The following is a 13,442-nucleotide window of genomic DNA, read 5'->3' as shown; positions in this document are numbered from 1 at the left end:
GGAGCTTGGACGAGAAGGGCTGTGCCCTTGGTCCTGACCTTCCCCCCACCGCCTGGGTCTCTGTGAAGGAATCTGACCGAGCCATACTCCTGCTGGCCTCTCCCTGGCTCCCGGGGCCTCAGAACCAAGTCCAAAGGCGCCCACATCTGCCCCTGCTGCCCCACTCTGCCCCATCTCTCCCGGAGGTGCAGGGTGGGCGGCGGTCAGGTGAGGAGCAAGGCAGAGGCTTCCAGAAGCAAAGCCATGATGACGACCCATCACAGCTGGGCCCTAATAGACGCTCCCTGCGTGTTTCCGGAACAGACACCATCGTGGTCTTAGCACCGCCGGCCGCCATCGGCCCACCCAGGCCACCGGCTCAGAGCCACCCAGAGACACGGCCATCGTCACTCCCTTTTTACAGATGGGTAACAGGCTCTCCCCAGGCCACCAGCCGGGGTGGTTTGGCCCCTCAGCCCGGATTCTTCTGCCTGTGGGCCCAGGGACCCTTTCCTCCCCAGACGTCCCAGCTGGGTCTGCAGCGTGGGCGTGGGGCTTGCGGGGAGCAGGAGGTCCCACCAGGCTCGCCTCCTCGTCTGCCCAAGGCTGAGGCCCAGCTCTGGGGGCACACTCTGCTATGCAGACGCCTCCACCTTCCTCCCCACTGAGGGTCCCAGAGGAGGGATGGCTGGAAACGTGCTCCCCATCCGAGGCTGCGCCCCGCCTGCCGGGCCTGCTCCCCCTCCGGGGGCCTGGGCTGCCCTGAGTGCTCTCCTCTCTGGGTGGGTGGCGGGGAGGGGGCTGGCTTCGCGGGGCTCCGCTGGGCCCTGGGTTGGGGGGGGCAGGCGGCATTCACAGGGTTCCTCACCAGCCCTTGGGCTATTGTGCTGCCCTCCCAGCTGCCAGCCATCCTTCCACCTTCTGAAATGCAAATCCGACTCTGTCATTCTCCTGCCAGCAGCCCTTCCCTGTTCCCACGGCTCCTGGGGTGAAGGCCAAACTCCTCAGCAGAATGTGCAACGCCCCCTCGGCCTCCGCTTCCCTCCTGAGCTCCGTGGCCCCCGGGCCCCAGCTGCCCCAGTGCCGTTTCCGGCTCTGGGGGGGAGGTGGCGGCTGCCGGTTCCCTCACAGGAAGAGCCGCCTCCCCACGGGCTCAGCCTCAGCCCCTCGTTCCTTCTTCTGGGCGTGCGGAACAGCCTGTTCCTGACCCTGTGGCCACCGCCCCCCCGCACACCATGCCCCTGGGCCTCTCCCGCATGGGCCCTCGCCACCCTGGTGAGGGGTGCTTGGCCAGACTTCTGCACGCTTGGGGCCCAGCACCTGGGCAGGTGGGTATTGGGCAGGGAAGGAACTTACTCCAGTCCCACAGAGCTCAGCCTAGCTGAGAGACAGACTCGCAAGCAGATGAAATACCCCTTGATGCTGTGCACACAGTGCCTTCCTCCCTCAGTGCCTGGCACGCGGCAAACGTGCAGGAAATCTTAAAGCACACGAAATGAACTCGCGTTGTGAGAACACAAAGAAAGGAGGGGCTGATTGCAAAGAACTTCTCAGCAGCGGGGGCAGTGTGGGCTGGCTCGGTGGGAAGGACATTCCTGGCTGGGAAACAGCTCCTGCGAGGGGCCAGCTGGAGGTGGGGAAGGGCCGCGTGTTTCTTGAAAGGCCGGGGGATGGAGGCCGAGCTGGGGCATGGAGGGAATCCAGGGTGCCCCGTGGAATCTAAATGAATCTGTTGAGCAAGGGGAGAAGGTGTGTGTTTACGGAGGTGGGGAGGAGGACCAAAGGGCCTGAGGCTGGAGGGAGACGAGGAACAGGGAGGAGAGTGCTGGCCATCCTATCCTTCTCTTCTTCCCTAGTAACAGGCCCTCTCACTTTTATTGAGCATATTGCCATCTAGAATAAAAGACAACATTTCCAGGCTCCCTTGTAGCTGGATGTGCAACTATGTTCTGACCAACAGGATAGGAGTGATGTCCTCAAGTGAGGGGATGCCCCTTTCTTCCTTCCTTCCTGCTTGCTGGAATGCATATGTTGTGGCTGGGGCTCAAGCAGCCACTTTGGACCATGAAGCCTTGTGTTCAGGACAGGGGAGCAACAATAAGAGTACAGGTCTTTGAAAATCATGCAGCTACCATATTTTATCTGTACTGCTTTCCTCGGGGCTTTGGAAACTTCTAACTTGTTTGGGTTACTCTTATTTGGGGTGTTATGGGCGAGGGAGATACATGCGGATTCTGCAGCCATCCGCAGGGTGGGAATGACCGAGGCCAGGGGTGTGACACTGCTGTGAACTCACGAAGCCAAAGGATGTCGTCTTATTTTATATGATTTTTGAATACGTATATGACCAAATGAAGGAATCATGAACAAGCTGGCATTTGATAGTTTCATCCACACCTGTGAAAAGTGTGGGAACTTTCAAGCTGGTCTTTTTTTGTGGTCTCCTTTTTGGAAAAATGGAAGCGCCTCATGTAGCTCATGGCGGCTCGAGTTTAGAGGGGGTGTGTGTGTGCACGTGCGCGCATGTGCATGCCTGTGCGTGTATGCGTGCTTGTATGTTTGCGTCGTGTGCGCGTTGTGACTGTGCGCGGGGGGCACGGCACGTTCAGGAGTTGAGTTTTGTCCTGGGGTCCGTGGGGCACTTGGTGGGGTCACCCAGCCTCACTGCAGGTGTCCAGGGCTCTGAGCAGGAGCCGCTGGGGCCTGGTGACTGGAGGGCGAAGAGGATGGAGGGACGGGGGGATGATACCTGTTCCGGCTCCGACAACTGAGAGGCTGCGACCCCCTGGGGTGGGACCTCTGGCTGGGGGCAGGCTAGGGGGCAAAGGTAACTCAGAGCTGGGCTAGGCCGAGTTTGAGGCACCTGAGGCACGCACGTGCAGACGTCCACGTCGACATTTCGGGTCGGGGTGGGGTCTGGTTGGGGTCAGAGCCTTGGGGACGCCCACATCTAAGAGACAGCAGGGGAAGGGCTGGTACAGGCCGGGAGAAAAACCATGTCAACGGGGAGGGGGTGGGGAAGGGGCCACTGCGTCCCCAGCTGCAGAGAGAGCGGCCACAACAGAGCTGAGCAGGGGAGGCCCTGTGAGACCGGCTGACAGTGTATGAGGCTGCTATTAGCAGGGACAGCGGCTTTCCGCCGTTTCCATGAGCTGCGCCCACGGCCCACCTACCCCCGGGCTTCCCGGCTTTCACTCCCTCAAAGCCGGGCCGGAGGGGAGGGCTGGGGGGCTGCCTGAATGGCCGCCCCGGGAGCTTTGGCACACATGGGGCCCTCTGCTTTGAATCCCAGGCTGTTCTGGGCTTAATTAACGAATAGCTCAGGGGCACCCCCTCTCCCTGTTCAGAAAGGACACAGCACCATGGAAACGTCCCCCAGATTCCCCAGGCAGGCACTGTCTAACGGGGCCACCTTCTGGGTTGTCGCTGCCCGGCGGGGCTCCCAGGATAACGGAAGGCGCTGGCCCAAGGCCATTGGCTGGCGTCCAAGCAAAGAAACACGGACCCGTTCCTCATCCCAACATTCATGCTCTGAACCCAACAGCAGCTAAGAGAAACCAGGGATTTGCATTCTGACATTTTCCCCCCTTCGCCTGCGATTTTGAGGAACCTCATGTTTAGAATCATCTTGGCGGAGGCCTGGGGGTCACTGTCAGCTACCAGCCTTTAAGGAGGCTCACGTGTGGACCAAGCTGGGCTCCACCTTTGAAGTGAAGAGTTGCCAAAAGCAAGGAAGGCCAGTGGCAGGAGTGGGAGAGGGATCCCATGTGTTTGTGCACAAGTACGTGTCCACACGTTTGCACCTTCCTGCCAGCTCTCCTCCTGCTGGGTGAAGGCCCGAGGGGGGACCGTACTCCATTCTCCTCTTACCAGCTCCAGCTGAGACCTCCACCCCCGCCCCCCTTGAGGCTGCCTCTCTGCTGCCAGGCCCCAGCCTCACGGGAGAGCAGGTGTCAGCAGGCTTGTGGCTGGGCTCAGGGTTTGATGAACCCGGCTCTCCTCTGTCACAACCTCTTCAAGGGCCAACCAGCACCTCTGAAAGCGCCAAGTCTTCCAAGTGACCCATTTGCCCGTAAGATACACGGTGATCCGCTCAGGCCAGTGCTGGAGCCAACAGACCAGTCCCCGTAAGGGCTTCAGACAAATTCGAGGGCCCAGCAAGCAGCCGCGTGCAAACAAAGCCACAGGTGCACCTCGTGCTGCAATTTTCCAACAAAATATTGGAAAACAATTATTTTTCCAGAAGTCAACTTTTTTGGGGGTCATTCACATCTGTTTGATTCCTCAGTAAATTATTCCTTCCCTGCTCCTAAAACAAGAAATAGAATTGGGGGAAATACTCCCTCATTTTCATTTCTTGATGCTCAAGTCCTCACTGATGAACAAGGAAGAGAAATTCAAAGACGGATGCACGAGTTCACGCACGGCAGGGAGCTGGCTGTGGGACCCTTTCCTCTGGCTGGCTCTACACTCCCAGGGCTGTGCTGTGACCAAAGCAAAAGCCAGGAGCCCAGAAGCACGGGGTTTGTGCAGCATGAGCTACGGCAATGGCACACCCAGAGGTCATGAAAAGTCACGGGTTTATAGGGCAATCAAGACAAAGACCCTGCAAAACAGCTTTTATTTACAAAGGCCAATGATGGGTAGCACAGAGGGAAAACCTTATGCCTTCCAAGAGATTAGTGTACAAATTACGTGCAGGTCAGAGTGCTCCTAAATACAAAGGTCGAAGACCAGCGAGTCCACCACTTCCTCCTGGAGCCACCTGATGGCTTCACATTTCAACTCCCAGATGTGGGTTCTCTCGCTTCAAAGGATGCTTACCCGGCGTGATCAGCTGCTAACAGGCCCTTGGGAGCTCGGGGAGGTCCTCACCTGGAGTGGCAGCCGGCCGGCCCCGGGCAGGTTTGAGTGTCCACTCTCCAGTCCTCAGAATTTCTGAGCTACACGAGAGCAAACACTGCTTCCAAAACCACAGGAGGGGTTTGAATTGGCTTAGATGGCTTCTCGTGGAATTTAAATTCTATTCAGCTCTTGAAGGTGAACGGGGCTTTCTGCAGAGGGTATTTATTACTTAAAAACGAAGCAAAGCTCTGCAGCTCTCACGCTGGTTGCTCTGAGCTAGGTGGCCGTCCTTTTCCTAATGCCATCGGTCTTTTTGCTGGGACGAGGGTTCTGGTCTGTCTGCAGGGTGGCCGGGCCCGTCCGGTGGGGCAGCACAGAGGCAGCTAAGCAGAAAGCAGGCCCTCTAGGCCCCAGGCCCCTCTCCCGTCCTGCCCTGTGCTGCTCCTGCAGCCCTAGAACCCCAGCCCCAAGCTGTGGGCCCTGCAAGCATGCTGGGCACCTGGCATTCTCCAGGGAACAGATCTATACAGTGTCAGAGGGTCACAGCCTTGAGTTAAGTCATTTACTGAGGTGGCTTCAAGACTGCTTACTTTCACTAGATCAACATTGCTGGGCCCAAGGAGCACAGGCAGACAGATGTACATATTTGCAATTCTCAGGAGCATTTTCTTGGAAAACTCAGGTCCCGGGGCTGACCTTGCCCATCCCAGCTCTGCCGACGGCCAGTCCGCTGCACACACGGCCTTTTCCTCCAGGACCAGGCGAGGACGTCCTGACAGCAATCCATCCGTCATAGGTCGCCAGAGCCTTGGGCTCCTGAGAGTAAGGAGTAATGCAGAAATGCCCGTTTTTGAATGGGGTGGGGGGGTGGGGAGAATGACCCCCTGGGGACCTGCAGGCCGCGGGCATCGCCTTCATCACCCTCTGGGTGCCTGACTGGTGGACTGGCTCCTACAGGCCTTTAGCTGAGCCGGCACCCAGAGGAGGAACAGACCCAGTGGATGAAACAAGGCAAAGGTCAGCAATGAGTTCACTCGAGTTAGCCATCAGTCCAGCGGGGGAAACAGAAGAAAAAACGGACTTGGCAGCTCACAGACCGAGTAAAGAAAAAATGACACAAGCCTGGCCCCCTGGCTGAACTTTTTTCAACCCACTGTATGACCGGCACCTAAGCGGTGAAAGGGGCTGGCGGGTCCCCCGCCTGACTCGGGGTGGCCGGCCGGGGCTGGGAGATCCCTCCGCCTCTCTCACGGGACAGGGCACCACAGATCCTCCTGGCCACACGCCTCGCCCGGGCTGGAGCCGGGAGCCTCTGACCGCCGTGAGGAGGGCCCAGGAGTTTCCGAAAGAAGGATAAGTCTGAGCCGGAGCCCCTGAGGTGCAACCCGAGAAGGGCTGCCGCGCCGTCGGGGTGCGGGGGGTCCCGCTGGCGACGGGGAGGCGGAGGGGTGGCCCGGGACTAAGCTCTGCCCGGTGCGCAGGGCGCTCCGTCCGGGCTGAGAGCGAGGGTCCTCGCATCAGCTGTCCCCGGAGGCGCGCCGCCTGTCCTGGAGCCGGTGGCCGTGCGGCGTCAGCACCGATGACGCAGCCCTCGCCTGCACGGCCGCAGGTGGCCAGAGGTGCCCCGAGAGGACGGACGTGTCTCGGCCGGGCCCCCTGCTGTCCCCCAGCCCAGGCAGGTGTGTCTGTCCGGCATGAAGACCACGGGGTGGGGGGCGGGCCTGCAGCCGGGGGTGCGGAACGTAGGCGACCCCTTCCCGGAGATAAAATAAAGAGAGGCATTCGGGGTTCCCTCAACAAACAAGCAAACGGGCAAAACGAAAGAGAAAAACCGGGGACGGAGGTGAGGTGTCAAGTCGGTTCCGTTCTCGTCCTCACAAGATAAATTCCTTTCCGGCCTGAGCGCTTCTGTCCTCTGAACCTAACCTTGCCCGGACAGGGCATCGCCATGCGCCGGGCGACCGCAGGGGCCTAGGGCGGGGAGGCGATGTTCTTCGTGGGCAGAGGCGGAGCCACGACGATCTCGTCGGAGTCGTCGGAGTTCACGTCCTCCGCGGGCGGAGTCGCCGCGGGCTGCGGCCCCGAGGGAGAGGGCTCCGCTGCAACAGAGAAGGGGCGGCGGTCACAGCCACGCTCAGCGCCGCCAGGGGCGCACACGCGAGGGACGGCGGGACAGGCCTGATGGGCACCACGCCACGCCACGCGGCCACCCTCGTTAGAGCCTTCTCGCACCCTCTGCGCCCAGCTCCCAAGCGACGGCCAGTTTCCCCAAAGCAAAACAGATGCCACAGGTGAAGGCTGGCGGCACGGGGGAGGCTCAAGTCGGCGGCGGGGATTCTCTGCACGTCGCCCTCAGGGCAGCATCCGGGACTCTGCGGCCCGGGCGGCCGGCTGTGACTCGTGGGCAGATGCAGCCGGTGGCCCCCCGCTTCCTTGGGAGGACACGCCCCCCGCAGGACGAGGGTGCGGGCCAGGCCAGGCCAACACCCAGGGACCAGCCGCGAGCTCTCGCTCCTTTCTTCACGCACATCTAAACTCTTCAAATCCCGTAATCGTAATCGACCCTAGGCTGGCATGCACCTGCTGACCACCCTGCAGACCCCCTCCGCCCTCAGTGGCCACCTGGATGGGATGTGAGGAAGGGGCAGGTTCCCCTGGGGCCTGGGGCCGGTGCTCCCAGCCCCAGAAGACGGCCTCTGCTCTGACTGCTTCACAAAGTAAAGTGCCAGTGAAAAAGGAACCAATCGCTGACTTGAGATAAAAGAGGGAAGGAAATCACCACCCAGCGTGCTGCAGATACTGTAACTGTGTCAGCTTTTTTTCTGTAACTGTCCAGGAAACTATGAGAGGGGAAAAACTTATGAAATTAAAAACATCAGTTTTCAAGGTTAGCTTCAGTTTTTCTGTCCCTTTAAAAACACTTTCACAATCAGATCAAACAAGGGCTCCATGTGCAGTTTTCACAGAGACCGTTTCCTCATGTAAACAAGGGCCCAAACAAGGCCGGCGGTGGCACTTTTCAGGCAGGAGAATGAGCTGCCACTTTAAAAGGACACGCATTTAACAAGAGGAGGAAAGGGCGGCATACACAGACACTTTAGCCCTGATCGAAGAATCTAAAGGTCGCCAAACGTAGGGTCTGGCGAAATCAGACTGAAACTGGTTTTTGGAGAATAATATGCAGCCTTTGGGGAGCTTTACAGACGGAGGTGTTGGAGAGAACCTCAAAGTTCAAAGTTTGCTCTGCCAAAGCCAGAAGATGACCGAACGGGACAGAGTGCGATTTTTCACATGTGGCAGTTTCCAGGTCAGGCAAGCCCCGGAAGGGCCCCCGTGACCCGACACTCACCAGAGCAGGGCCGCAGGGCTGCCGGCGCCCCTGGCCCCCATGGCCTCGGCGCTCCGTCCCCGGGAGCCGGAGCCTCCGCGGTCTCCCTGCTGCTCCCCTCGCTGTCTTCCTGCCCTGAAACGACAGGCACGCGGGAGGCTCCCATCCTCACAGGCTCGTAGCACCCACCCGTCTTCCTAGGCTCGCACTTCTGCTCAGAAAAACGGCTCCTTTTGCAGTTCTCCCTCGATATGAAGCACCACGCCCTTCCTGCGCCTGCCCTTCTCCGACTGCATCTCTGCGACCTCAGAACTCAGCGTGCGCGCAACGCTCGCAAACGAGACTCAAGACTACGCTCCGTCTAGTGACAGCCTCCGACCTCATGCTGCCACCTCTGTGCCACCTCTGGCGTACAGACGGTCCACGCAAGTGTGCCGGTTACAGTCTGAGGGAGGGAGGGCCTCAAGTACAGGCAGAAGCGTACATTTGGGGACTGAAAGCGACTTGCAAGTGGCCTCGCCCGACCCTCTGGCTCTCGCACAGGAGGAGGGAGGCCCGGGAGGACCCCGTGTCCGGCGTGGGGCAGAGCTGGGACCGGGCCTCACCATGGGCTGTGCGCCCGGGCCAGTCCAGGGATTTCTCCACTGACTGTTACTGGATCTTAATGAAGCAGAAAAGGAAATACAAGCAAAGTTTTACTTAAAACCAACAAACAGGCAAAACATTGGCCCAAAGGAGGGACACCACCTTGCTCCAGTTAGAGCTGAGAATAAAGATCAAAGCCACGAAGCTCCGACTGTGTGGCTTGCGGTCACCGACCCTGGTACCGGCCAGCCTGTCGGGCTCCGGGGAGTCGCTTGGGGCCGGCTCTTTCCCCTACGACCAAAGGGACAGGGGACGGAGCTGTGACAGGAAGGTGTGGCCGAGGCGTTACCCAGCTCGCAGGTGGCCGCGCGGGACAAGCCCCCTTACACGACTTTACATGTCCCAACTTCCGGGACGGTGGCAGCTCTTTTGGCTGAAACCTCGGAAGGCCAGCTGCCCCTCGCGTGAAATCCAAAATGAAATGCAATTACCAGGAGAGTCTGCAGGGAAGGGCGGAGAGCAGGGTGCACTCTGTGGGGCCCACGCAGGTCTGTCGGGAAGCGCTGCAGTGGCAGCTCTTGGACCAGCAGCACTGAGAGAGAGAGAGACTAGCTGATTCTTTTTTTTTTTAAAGGTTTTACTCTTTTTTTTTTTTTTTTAATTTTATTTATTTATTTATTTATGGCTGCGTTGGGTCTTCGTTTACTGTGCGAGGGCTTTCTCTAGTTGCGGCAAGCGGGGGCCACTCTTCATCGCGGTGCGCGGGCCTCTCACTATCGCGGGCTCTCTTGTTGCGGAGCACAGGCTCCAGACGCGCAGGCTCAGCAATTGTGGCTCACGGGCCTAGTCGCTCCGTGGCATGTGGGATCTTCCCAGATCAGGGCTCGAACCCGTATCCCCTGCGTTGGCAGGCAGAGTCTCAACCACTGCGCCACCAGGGAAGCCCAGACTAGCTGATTCTGACTTGAGGGAAGGCCAGCACCGTCTGAGGCCGATGGCCGGGCTCACCGGCTTGCTGAAGCACCCGCCCCCCGCGAGCGTCCAGCCCGGCCAGCCCGCACGGCCGACGGGCCCAGGTCCTGAGACAGGTGGGCTGTGAGGGGCCTCGGGTGTGTCCCCTGCACCCCCTGGCCGTGGCTGGCTGCACCAGGGACGGGCCCCAACCCGAGCTCGGCCCCTGGCCCGCCGTAAGTCCCACTCTTTGCCCGAGGTGACTCATACAGGGTTCTGAGCCGTGGCAGCCGGGACAGTCCCGACCAAGCCCCGGCGGATCCGGCAGGCACGGCGCCACTGACAAGAGTGTGTTGCTGCAGGAAGGCTTCTGACGACACCCGCGTCTTCCTGAACACGGGTCACGCCACAGTGTCCTTCAGGAAGGGGCAGGGCATCGGCACAGGCCGACAGGCAGTCTGCAAACCGAGGGCTCCCCGAACCGCACGGTATCTAACCCCTCCCTTTTGTTTTCTCCCAGCAGGAGGAAACGGTCCTAGAAAGGCTTCTTTCCGAGGACCGGAGCCTGTGGCCCACCTCACCTGGGTGGCTGGGTGTAGCTTATGCTCTGGCGACACACCCTGTGCCTTTCTGGCTGGGCAGCCCCCGCAGGTGTCCGGCACTGCCCTGCGATACAGAACAGAGGTAGGCCTGCCAGGTGGACTTACCTGTGCCTGGCCCGTGCCCGGTGTGCCCGGAAGGCAGATTGGATGATGGTGACGGCCTCCTCTTGCCACGGGTCCCCCTCGGCCTGGACGACGGGGCTCGGGACGCGGGGCTCGGGCGAGTCCTGGGGCAGCGACGTGGGGAAGAGAACCGCGTGAACCCCCGCCACCTCCTACGTGTGGACCCTCGGCGCCAGGTAAGAGCGCAGTTCCGATTCGGGTGGCTGCCCTCGTTACTATTTCGTCAGCAGTTTCCTGACTGCAGGTCACTTGGACTCTAGAGATTCTTAGAATCGGCGTCTGGTGGTTTTCACAGGGGAGGGGCTCCTATCTCTGCTGTAGTTTAAGCCTCTGTCTTGACCCCAAGATGGACACGGGACTCGATGTCCCAGCACCTCAACGCCATTCGGCTCCTGAAGCTCAACCCTGGGGGGGCCACGGGTGCCAGGGGCTGGAGGGAGAGGCACATGCCCAGGGCGAGGCAGGACGCGAGGACCCAAAGGCGTCTGCGCTCGTCCCGCCGACGAAGCGTGGGAAGAAATGGAGAGAGAACGTTACGACTTGGGCCCCTGTGCAGCCCCTGAGGGTTACCTGGGTGGGAGGGCTTGGCACGGCAGGGGGGTCCGGGCCGCACACTCCGCTAGACAATGGCCTCGCCCGTGCCAGATGCGCCCGGAAAGCCGCCTGCAGCACGGCAGCCTAGCAGGGGTGGGGTGGGGAGACGGAGACGGGTGTCAGTTTCCCTGGAAGACGGCCGGCACGGGTCGGGGCGTCCCAGAGGGAGAAGCTCCAACGGCCAAGGAGAGGGCTCCCTTTCTGCCGCAGAATCTCGGGGCACCCGAAGGAGCCTCTCTCCCTCACTCGCCACAACCTCCTACAGCGAGAAACATGCCAGTGCTCTGGGGAGGAAAAGGCCCAGACACCTGAACCTCGGCATATAAATGAATCGTCTGTTAAACGCTATTACATTTAGCTGCAAATGTGATTCCATGTTTTACACGTAGTTATGTTTTATTCCGTGTTGGAATAGTTATTCCACTTCATACGCTTTCCATGTACATCTTCTAAAGTCAAGTAGGGTGGAGCATGATCTCAAACTATCACAAAGGAATTACGTATCCTTCGACCTTAATCTTAAATCATTTTCTTTAGAGATACACATGGATGCTCTGTAAGTTCTGAGATCAACGTTCCGGATTTTAGGGGCGGCACTTTTATTTCAGGGGTCCTGCCTCTAGTCCTGAGGACGGGCTTGCGGCTCCATAACATTTAGGAGAACGACACTCTAGCACACTGAGTCCTGCTGTTGCACCTGCGTTTAGAGGTTCAGATGCTTCCATGATCACAGTCACCAAAAGAAAACATCTTTGTCTTCCTTGAACGCAAAGTGAAGGAAATGCCACAAACAGGGGGTTAGGAGACAACAAAGAGGCGAGAGCACATCAGTTACTAAGGGCAAAATAACTCACTAAAAGCAAATGAGAATTTAGACAAACCCGGAGGGTTCCCACCACGCGGCTCACAGGAAAGCTACCGCACCTGCTGGAGGGGTGAGGGTGCGGACTGAGCAGGGCAGAAAGGGGAGCAGGCGCCCTGCACGCCATGCTGCCCACACGACAGCCCGCACGGTGGGTCTGTCATCACCCTGGAGGCTGAGGGAGGAGGGGACGCCGGAGGGGAAAGGGCGGAACACTATCGACAGCACACAGGCCGCCGCCTGCTTCATAAACGTGCTCTACGGTCCTTCCAGGGACCCTCGTCCCCTCAGTCGCTCACAAACGTTTACTGAATGCCGACCGCACGCCAGGCACCCCTCTAGGAACCAGGGACCTAGCAGCAGAAACACGGGATGGTCCCTGCGTCCGCGAAACTTACATTCTAATGGGAGAGGCAAGCAGTTGCAAAAAGGGTGAAGTATCGGGTGGGGGTAGGTGCTATGAAGAAGAGTAAAGCAGGGCGCGGGGCTGGGGAGTGCCGGTGGTGCGGCGTCCAGGGAAGGTCGTGCTTCAGCAGAGACCTGAGTAAAGCCGGGGAGCAGGACATGCGAGTGTCTGGAGGAGGAGCCTTCAAGGCAGAGGGGGCAGCAGGTGCAAAGGCCCTGTGGCAGGAGCAGCCTGGATATTTTCAAGGGTGCCAGAGACGCCTCCAGACTGAACGGGGCCGGAGGGGTGGCCGGGGAGCAGCACACGCGGGGCTTCAGGGAACAGCTTTGGGTTTTGTTCCAAGTGTGAGAGGAGTCATTATGGAGTGATGGGGTTTAACATTTAAAAACATCATCCAGGTGGCTGCACAGGGAATAAGCTGTGGGAGGGCAGAGCAGAAGCTGGGGCCGGTGGGGAGGCCGGGCGACCGTCCCAGCGGCTTAGATGTGCACCGTCTACCATATACCCGACTGTTCTCCTCTGCTCTGACCCTCATTCCGTCACACCCCTGCTCTCCTTTTCCCGGCCGAGCCACACCCTTTCCCTTACCCAGGGCTTTGTTGCGTGAATTCTCCTGCCCAGGATGCCCTTCCTCTCACTCCCCAGTTCAGTGAGTCCCTCTCCTTTTCAAGGCCCCCCCGCTGCAGGGACGTTCCCGGCCTTGGCGAGCAGGAACCCCACAGCGCAGTGGACATGCCCCTAAACCTCCCTTCCATCCTGGACTGGCCTGTCTGTCTTAATGTCTCTCTGTGTCCTGAGGGCCCACAGCTTGCTTGACACAGAACTGATGATCAATAAAAGTGTGTTGGGAGAATGATGAATGACTGAATGAATTATGAAAGTGTGAAATTATCCAAGTATTTATTTGATGTTAACATCACTTAAGTATTTTAACTGTGTTGGGGTCTGGCCTGGTTTCGTGAAAACACGGACTCAATGACGCTTCTTGAGATCTCCCCACAGTCACTTGAACCAAAGTAAAAATATGTATTTTGAAATTAGTGAAATAAAACTGGCTTACCTCGTCCCGAACGGCCTTTTTTTTCTGAAATAAGGAGATCAGTTATGAATTAACACGAGGATGAGTTTCCTGTGATACCGTATTCGTCCCTTGGTCCCTCCCCTGCC

The 13,442-nt window shown here is 59.0% G+C and overlaps 1 protein-coding gene across 7 annotated transcripts in view; it reads right to left on the bottom strand.

Annotated features, from left to right (window-relative positions):
• Window positions 1-4,583: 4,583 nt before the first annotated feature.
• Window positions 4,584-13,442, bottom strand: part of IQCE (IQ motif containing E) — a 41,311-nt gene continuing 32,452 nt past the window's right edge. For 2 of the 7 annotated variants that reach the window (XM_082428465.1, XM_082428469.1), the window contains 6 exons: window positions 13,336-13,359; window positions 10,984-11,091; window positions 10,396-10,517; window positions 9,229-9,329; window positions 8,174-8,287; window positions 4,584-6,923 (listed from right to left, as the gene is read on the bottom strand). In XM_082428465.1, coding sequence (XP_082284591.1) covers window positions 6,796-6,923; window positions 8,174-8,287; window positions 9,229-9,329; window positions 10,396-10,517; window positions 10,984-11,091; window positions 13,336-13,359 — 597 coding nt within the window. In that variant the 3' untranslated portion in view covers window positions 4,584-6,795. Of the gene's footprint in view, window positions 6,924-8,173; window positions 8,288-8,321; window positions 8,813-9,228; window positions 9,330-10,395; window positions 10,518-10,983; window positions 11,092-13,335; window positions 13,360-13,442 lie in introns of those variants that run through there. The other 5 variants (XM_082428471.1, XM_082428467.1, XM_082428466.1 and 2 more) reach the window with 4 other exon arrangements.

Source organism: Balaenoptera physalus (genome assembly GCF_965194825.1).
Source record: "Balaenoptera physalus genome assembly, chromosome: 16".
NCBI classification, from domain to species: domain Eukaryota; kingdom Metazoa; phylum Chordata; class Mammalia; order Artiodactyla; family Balaenopteridae; genus Balaenoptera; species Balaenoptera physalus.
Note: the sequence above shows the minus strand (reverse complement) of the source record. Positions and strands in the feature narration are given on the sequence as shown.